Here is an 8,074-nt window from a genome sequence, read left to right as displayed (position 1 = left end):
AGTACGTAAACCTTCGGTAGATCGTAAATTCGTCTTGCCAACGATGGTTTGAGTGGGCGAATCCGGTTTAGTCTTAATTGAATCCGCCTATGGTATTTCATCAGCTTCCGTAAAAAGCTTGTAACAACGTATATACGTGGAGTCGCAAAGATTAGACGAGTGCCAAAGGTCATGGTGAAGTCCAGGAAAAGACAACGCGACACGTCCAACGGGTTGCCTTCGTTCCATCGCGTTTCCTCTACTTCTCAACTGCAAGTTGTGCAATTCAAATTTGAATGACAGTTTGATTTTTTCGCGGGGAGTTGGCTTTCTAATATGCCAAATCTGGGCCGAGATAAAAAAAGAAAAGAAAACTGTCCCGAAAAAACCATGAGGGTAGAATAAGTACCGCAACTGACAGATTGTCACATGATATACTGGTGACAAAGAAAAACACGTTTACATTTAGGAAAAAAAAGGGAAGTAATGGCAAGAATATAATCTTCCAATAGAGTTTGATGAATAAATCGCGAAAAAACAAAATCACATTCAACCGCAGCTATTCCGAAATATGGGGGAGCAGAAGAACAATGAATTACACAAGACAAACGGTAATCTTTAAAGTGAAAAGAAAACACAGAAAGAAAGAAAAAATGAAACAAGAATCAATTATCAATTAAGTGCAGTGAAGGGTAAAGTGACAAAAAGAAAAACTACAAACATCCACAGACGACGAGACGTAAAAGGGATGACGAATTCATTCGAGGGATCAATGCATCAGCCTGAAGCGGTCAATTCAAATTGGAATACGAGTCGACAATGAGAACAATGCAACCCGTTTCGAACAAAGATTGATACGTGTGATATTCGGATTTGAGCGCATGAATCCTACCCCCACCCACCCACCCAGAATACATGGAAAGGTATGTGTTTGAAAGCTAGACGCAAATAAGGACTAAAGAAAATGAATATCTCTGTGACAGTTTCTTGATGAAAAACTGTCACGCGGTTGGAGGAATCACGCAGAAAAATAAACCGCACAAAGAAATCATAATAATAAAAGGATTACTAAAAAAAGAGGGAACAGATTTGTGAAAAAATAGGGAAAATAAATAGAAAGACGAGAGAGATATATATATAAGAAGTTGTAAAAAAAAAAGGCAAGCCGATTAGTGAAAAAGATGCCCGAGGTAACTCTTCTGTGTAGCTCTCACGATGGTAGCAACCACCAAGCTTCTTCTACACGAAAAGAGGCAGGAGGGAGGGGGACGGGACGAATCCACGGAAAGAGGTTGATAAGAGCATGATAGGTAGGTCACCACTTTGGGCCGAAATCAGATTTCACTCACGCTGATTGTATCGCACGTGTCATCTTCTGCATCAACAGCTGAAGAACACAAGCGATAATTTTTTATCTCCACCTGTCTCTGTTCTCAGTCAATCTCTTCGGGATCGCTATAATTGAGCCGGCCAGAGGAAATGGCAGCAGCCGGCCCGTGCCGTCGTCGGTACAACAAGAGGTAAGCGGCACATGTTACTATACCATCCTCGCTAAGATCGCGAACATTACGATCATCCATGCAACGCCAACCTGCCGGTCGAAAAAAATAGAAAAAGAATTTAAAAAAAAAAATGACTTGAATTTGCTGCCCGATCAAGAATTGAGAAATTTACCGACGACATCCTTTTGGCTATTGTCTGACGTCGGTGGCGGACAACGAGCAAAGCATGTGTAATGACCGTAGAGGATACCGCCGTAGTGATTGACGACGGCATAGAGATCGTAGGTGGCTCCGTGTTCTGAGATGCTCGACAAGTAAGGCGATAGATCCAGCTGTCTGTAACGTGTCATCAAGACGGGTGGGGGAAAAAAAGGCAGACGTTAACGTGATTTGCATTTATAATGAGTTCCCCACGACACGCACGAAACGTAAATAAGAGCGCATACTCAACAGGAAAGTGGACTTTTTGGTCAATCTTGTCTCGCCAGAGTAGATTACGGAAGGAGAAACGCTTCAGCTGGATGGTTAGAATCTCGGGCAATCGCCAGAGGGACATTTGTTTGGTGGCTTCTCTGTGTTCTTTGCACCTTAAAAAAAACCAAAAAACACGGGAGAGAAAAAAGAAGACACAATAAACACCTAGTCAACTCGCATGTTTGGGGGGGGTGATGCAGAAATCTTACTTGGGACAGTACCACGCTTCTTCTTTGCTCAAAACTTCGGATTGCATAAATTGCTGAAGGCAATGGTGCAAAGTAAGGCGCCTTTGGTTGGCCGGGGAGTCGTCAGCCGTCAGATCGGCTCGACTCAAATCGTCGTAGTCGGACGGCGATTTCACGGTGACACAGCAACGATTAAGCGAACGTTCGTCGTTACGCCAGTCGAGCGATAAGAAAACGGGCGACTCATCAGCGTCGAAATCCAATGGCGTGTCCCCTGAAAAGAATCACACGTGCGGTTCCGACAAGCAGGCAAACACACACATTTAAAAAAATAAAGAAAAGAAACAAATTAAAGAACGAAATAAGAGATAAAAGTAAATATTGACGAGTTCATTTGATCAAGTGTTTGCCCAGCTGTGAGCGTGTGACAGATCGACAAGCGGCTCTAACTGGGGCATCCCAAAATGCAATCCTCTTATGTTTTGCTTCTTGCAAAGCGCTTAGCTATACAGACACACGCGGACATGTGGAGAGACTTAAATACAGAGATGATTGTAGTACTCACCGAGATCTTCTAGTCTCTTTTTCTTCTCGATGCCCTGACCTTGCGAGTCGATCGGCTTAATGAAAAACAAGGGATGGTCGTCTGCCTTCGACTGCTGTAGGCCATCCATGTCGCTTCCTTCTTGGCTCTCTGATCGCGAAGGAGACGTAGAAGAAAACGAAGACATCGACGATGAAGACGAATCCATATCTTGATTGCAGCTGTTGTTGGCAGACGGACAGCCCACCTCAACTGAGAACCTTTGGTGAACAAGAAGGAACACAACAGAAATCAAGTCGCATGTTTTTTTAAACCAACAACAAATGATCACAATAATGTACTCTGATCCGATTACGAGTTCCTCCAGGCCGTCTGCACCGTACGTCTTTACTACGCACGGTACTACTTCCTGATCCACCATGCCGCAAGAAGATGGACTTATCTCAAAGCGCATTCTTTTGCCTACCTTTGTAATCCAACGTTTTCTTTTCGAAAGAGAGGCATTTTCGATTTACTTGATGGAAATATGCCTAATCGCTTCTACTTGCCGGAGGAATTTCGCCAATCGCGTACCGTAAATCGTCTACTGACCTGGAGTAGTAAAGCATGGTCCGGTAGAGTTTCTGGTACGTAAGCAAAGACGGCGGCAAACTGATGACGAACGGTTGTGCAATGATATCCGGTTTGTAGCGGCACGTCGTGCGGTGCACCGCGTTCCAATGCGATCGCTGGCAATTCTGCGAGAAACCCATAAAAATCAAGCCAACCACATGGAGAGGGGGATAAACAGCTGACATATTGGAATGAGGATGTTTACCTTGTCACAGTAAGCAACGCTAAAACATTTCAAGCAACGCTTAAGAGACTCGCTTTCTTTCTTGCAACAAGAGCAATGACTGTGTTGATCCAAGGGCACCATAACTCGCTGTGAGAAACAAAAAGTGATTAGGAACAAGGGAAACATTTTGATTGATCTTCTACCTGAATAACAGCGATATGAACAAGCGGGACAATGCTGGGCATGGTTTCGAAAGCCAATAGCAAAGTCTCTGAATAAGTGGCGTTCTGTAACGAACTGAGTGGGGCAGCGTTAACTAGCCAACGTCGTATGAGACCGTCGCGAGCTTGCACCACTTCAATTTCAGAGTTGGAATAGCGGAATCGACCCTCACAGGCTCGTTTCAATTCCTCTTTCAGTTGTTCGACGCGCTGATTCGGATCTAACCACAGCGATACTTTGACAGCTTTGCCAGTTGTTTCAGTCTCCGGCAAATCATCATCACCAATAAAGTAGATGGTCACAGTAAAACACGATTTTGAGGGAGGTAGCGGCAAGGCCAAGTAGAGGAACGGATCAAACGTGACGGAAATCTTAAATAACATCCGTTAATTAAGGGAAAGAAAACGAATAAAGCAGGAATAGTTGAAGCTCACATTTTGGCAAGCTGGACAAACGAGCGTCGACTTGAACTGGCCTTGAAACAAATCGTCGATGACTGAATCGTTGCGCATCTTGTATACTTTCCACGCTTCATCGGCAACGACGTGATCTGGCCGTCCATTCGATTCCACAGGAGTGGTCAAAGGTTTAGTTTTGACGCGATTAAGGTCCTGCAGCAAAAAGGGCGAGGTGAAAAATGGCAGGGAAATGCAAGAAAGAAATGATTCTTACTTCATGTAGACCATCCAGTAGAAAAGCCATAAATTCTTGGGCATCGTGCTGCGCATATCCGGAAAATTGTGAGGCACGATTGGCAAGTAAAGCTTTCAGATGCGATGGTTCAATAGAATCACGCTGACCGCTCCATAGCTGGCGGAGAATAATAGCAAAGGCTATGGCCAGTGAGCCACCGAACCCTAGTGGATTATCTCTATTGATGTCGGCCTGAAATTTTTTGTCTGAAAACAATTGAGAAAACGTTAATTGAAGTCGAGGGTGGAAAATAGAATAGACTAACCAAGAAAATAGTTTTTGAGCGGTGTCGTGTTGGCCAAGGCTTGCAACACTGCGTTCATATAGCAAGTATTTCCCAGATTTCCAAGACCGGTATACCCTGCCTTGGTCAATACCACTGGATTTGAAGCACAAGGTGACGAAGGCGAAAAAGGGTTTGTTTCTTCGTCTTCATCAGAATTTTTACTAGGCGAAGAAGAGCGCTTTGATGTTGTTGACGGAGCCAATGATATCCAAGTCTCTTTTTGTACTGTTCGAGTAGACGGTGATGAATCTAAAACAAACAAAACAAAAAAAAAAGAGGTAAATCAATCATCGATGTAAAATCTAGATTAATTAATCACGTATAGGTAAGTTACCAACAGAAGCTTCGAGAGATTCCCATTTACTGGAAACTGCTTTGATCAATTTTAGTTCTAGATTGGTAGGTTTAAGGCGGTAACTGCATTTTTCAGGCACGATTGTTCCTCTGGTTTCGATTTTCCATTGCATAAAGTCTTCATCTGCCACAAATGAAGGATAGTGCTTCAAGAATCCAGGATCGCTACACAAAGAAGTAAAACAATATTACTATAAAAAACCAACAGATTAATTGTGCTTTACGTTGTGCGGAAGGTAACGGAGACGCTTTTTTCCTCGAATTCTACTTTCAGGAATTCTTTGGTGATGCTTTTTATGTACAGCGTTACACTCACTGTTTCTGGATGGTCGTGATGATTGAGTTTTAGGTTACAAACAGGATAAATAGTAGGACACAATTCCTGTAACAAGCCAAAGAAAATGAAGATTGATTAACATGTGGATTAAAAATTTATTGCACAATTAGTTTCCATTACCATAGGAACTGATTCATCGAGAGGGTTTGAGTTAGCCCCATTACATTTTTTCCCATCATCCAACCTGCACATAGCCTCAGCCTGGCCGTTGAGGCAATGGCTTGCGTCGAGAACCCCTGAACTGCTAGAGGCACCACTGTTTGATCGTCTCTCTCCAGCACCTCCTTTTAAACTGCAGGTTACCATTCTAATGAAGAAGAAAAACTTATATTGGCAACAATTAATTCAAATTATCAACATTGACAAATCTACTGCCTTTAAACTGTGCTTGATGTCCATTAGTAATCTATTTCATTGAGATTGCATGCACTTAATGTGGGGATTAAAGTTATCTAAGGCATACGCACTTTGCTATCACCAATTGTTTTGGAACACGCTGGCGATGGAACGAAATGGATGGCCAACAATGTGAGCTGTCGTGGTCCACACGGAACAATACGCGACCTATAAACCTATAGAGAATGTAATATTTATCTAGATGTTGTTGAAATATTATTCGAAAAATGTCAGACGTACTCAAGATATATGCACCCTAAGAATCCAATCCATTTGGTCAGTTAACAAAATGTATAGAAACCCAATCGAACTTTCCTTTGCAGACGACGACGGTTTGTTTCACGTACCATTATGTTATTATTTGGTTCACCCACAATGCACTAGGTGTCCAAAAAAACAGTCAGCAGATGGCTTAACAGTCGTAAGGGCGCCGAAAAATATTTTTTTCAATATTTACGTTTCAAGGCAAAAATCCATTTTCATAAAATTTTTTCAATTGTTTGGCTTTAAAAAAGCTATAAAAATACATCAATAAAACAGGAATTTTCCAAGAAATAAAACAATTATTGTTGGTGTGGTTTGCTTAACTTCCGTCGGTTTTGGCGCTAAAATTACTGCGTAGAAACTATTGTCTTCGTTGAGATCCTTAAGCATTCTCGTCAGACACGTGTCAAAGTTACTCGGTCACAGTATCAGCATACTGTGGTGAAGATGTAGAAAACTTGTGAGAATTACATCAAAGAAAGCAGGAAACTGGAGAACAAAACTTGAAATAGGAGTTGATAATGAATTTCAGCTCTATAATCAGGTAATTTATCAAACAATAGACATGAAAAATTTATGCTGTGAGATGACTGAAACTATTTTGTTGTAATGCTTGAATATTTTACACTTTATTTTCTAACTTAAGCCTACTGGATTAAGATAGCCATTTAAATCCTAGTTAATCCTAGTAGTAGGTTAAAATGGTCAACAGCACAAACTATGTAGCACAATTGACTTCATGTTCATACACTTTATTTTTTACGACCATGATCCAGGTTTCTATTTGTTTGTGGGGAATGTAGCTGCAAATTTCCAAAAGGCATCCAATTACTGGGAGACAATTTCCAGCAGCTTTCATACCACAAAGGCACCACACTGATGTCCTCTCTCTGACCTGTAGGAAAGCAAGGTAGGAGCATTTAAACTTACTCGTGATTGGCTTGTTCTTGTTTCCCACACAGCTTGTTCCAGATGCTTAATGCTGTGGATATCTCGAAGAATCCGTAAAGATATCCCAATTGTTGTCGAGAAATCATTGTTTTCATACTGGGCGCCACGTTTTGCTTTTAAAACTCCCAATTTCTTTGCGTTGGGAAAGTATCGCCATCTGTTAGTTGTAGCAATCAACTCATCCAATTTCCCTTTTCAAGCGCCACTGATTGCAAACGACGATTTTGGGGTGGAGACATAGTAAAAATCCGGCTACAAAACTTTGAAACTGATGCAATGAAATCCTCTCAAGCTAGTACCCACTTTGCTCGAATCCACTATTTTTATTAGTGGCTCAAGTCGGCATTTCGTCTAGTAGGAACTTCCTCTGGCCATAAAATGGAGAACACGAAACACGCCAAACATCTTCAAAGCCTTGTTGTTCTCTCAGCTGTTTCTAGATGGATCGAACTGCAACTTTCATTACCCCATAGTGGTGTGTTCATTCGTTTTAATGAGACTTGTACATCTTGAAAGCCCTTAGACGTATTTCACCGGTAATAAGCTGCTCGTGATGGATTGTCCATCGATGAGAGAAAAAGGTGTCCACCACTAGTTTGATTTTATTTTTTGCATCGGACTCGTAATGGAACACGAGCAAAGAAACCTTTTGCCTACTAGCCTTTTTATTTCTATATGTTTACTGTATATACGTAAATAATAGATTGTCCCGTAGAGAATGCAAGCGCCCAGACAGGTCCTGCTCACCGTCCAGACTTTTGGAGAGATAGATATTTTGTTTTTTCTCTCTCGGGTTGGGTGGCGTCGAGGGGTGGAAGGGGGGGGGAGAGAGAAAGATCTTCTGACGACGCTCAATACTCTCGACGCTTCTTCTTCTTCAGTGGCCTTTCCATCATCCCTCCTCCGCGGCACAAGATATCACCCACACAACCAAAATGGCGTCGTTCTCTCGGTTCCGCGTCTGTGCAACTTTGTTTTTTCTCTTTTTACTAGCGAAAATGGATCGGGATGGATCCACTATCCCTTCTACACTTCTTTCTCTGGAGACTTTCGATAGCTGAACAATTCTTTTTCCCCCTTTACGCATAGCCATACTTCTAGGGGCT

At 42.1% G+C, this 8,074-nt stretch overlaps 1 protein-coding gene across 2 annotated transcripts; it reads right to left on the bottom strand.

Annotated features, from left to right (window-relative positions):
- Window positions 1-394: 394 nt before the first annotated feature.
- Window positions 395-6,045, bottom strand: LOC116925232 (ubiquitin carboxyl-terminal hydrolase 19). Of its 2 annotated transcripts, XM_045175615.1 has the most exons (16): window positions 5,993-6,045; window positions 5,825-5,926; window positions 5,478-5,664; window positions 5,245-5,402; window positions 5,001-5,185; window positions 4,646-4,915; window positions 4,360-4,586; window positions 4,122-4,298; window positions 3,669-4,058; window positions 3,505-3,612; window positions 3,279-3,424; window positions 2,709-2,947; window positions 2,165-2,417; window positions 1,928-2,068; window positions 1,654-1,817; window positions 395-1,570 (listed from the first exon to the last, which is right to left on the bottom strand). In XM_045175615.1, the coding sequence occupies exons 3-16, from the start codon at window positions 5,661-5,663 to the stop codon at window positions 1,413-1,415; spliced, it is 2,802 nt and encodes a 933-aa protein (XP_045031550.1). In that variant the 5' UTR covers window position 5,664; window positions 5,825-5,926; window positions 5,993-6,045; the 3' UTR covers window positions 395-1,412. The 2 variants fall into 2 exon arrangements, with proteins under 2 accessions (XP_045031550.1, XP_032787794.2); XM_032931903.2 differs by lacking the exon at window positions 5,993-6,045 and having other exon boundaries at window positions 5,733-5,868.
- Between the last annotated feature and the right edge of the window lie 2,029 nt (window positions 6,046-8,074).

This window comes from Daphnia magna, linkage group LG6 (assembly GCF_020631705.1).
Source record: "Daphnia magna isolate NIES linkage group LG6, ASM2063170v1.1, whole genome shotgun sequence".
Classification (NCBI taxonomy): domain Eukaryota; kingdom Metazoa; phylum Arthropoda; class Branchiopoda; order Diplostraca; family Daphniidae; genus Daphnia; species Daphnia magna.
Note: the sequence above shows the minus strand (reverse complement) of the source record. Positions and strands in the feature narration are given on the sequence as shown.

Coding starts and splice junctions, on each gene's coding strand:
- LOC116925232 (XM_045175615.1), bottom strand. CDS start 5,663: ATGGTAACCTGCAGTTTAAAAGGAGGTGCTGGAGAGAGACGATCAAAC. Junction 3,425..3,504: donor GCGTTGCTTACTGTGACAAG/GTAAACATCCTC, acceptor GGTTTCTCGCAG/AATTGCCAGCGATCGCATTG. Junction 1,571..1,653: donor TAGCCAAAAGGATGTCGTCG/GTAAATTTCTCA, acceptor TTCGACCGGCAG/GTTGGCGTTGCATGGATGAT.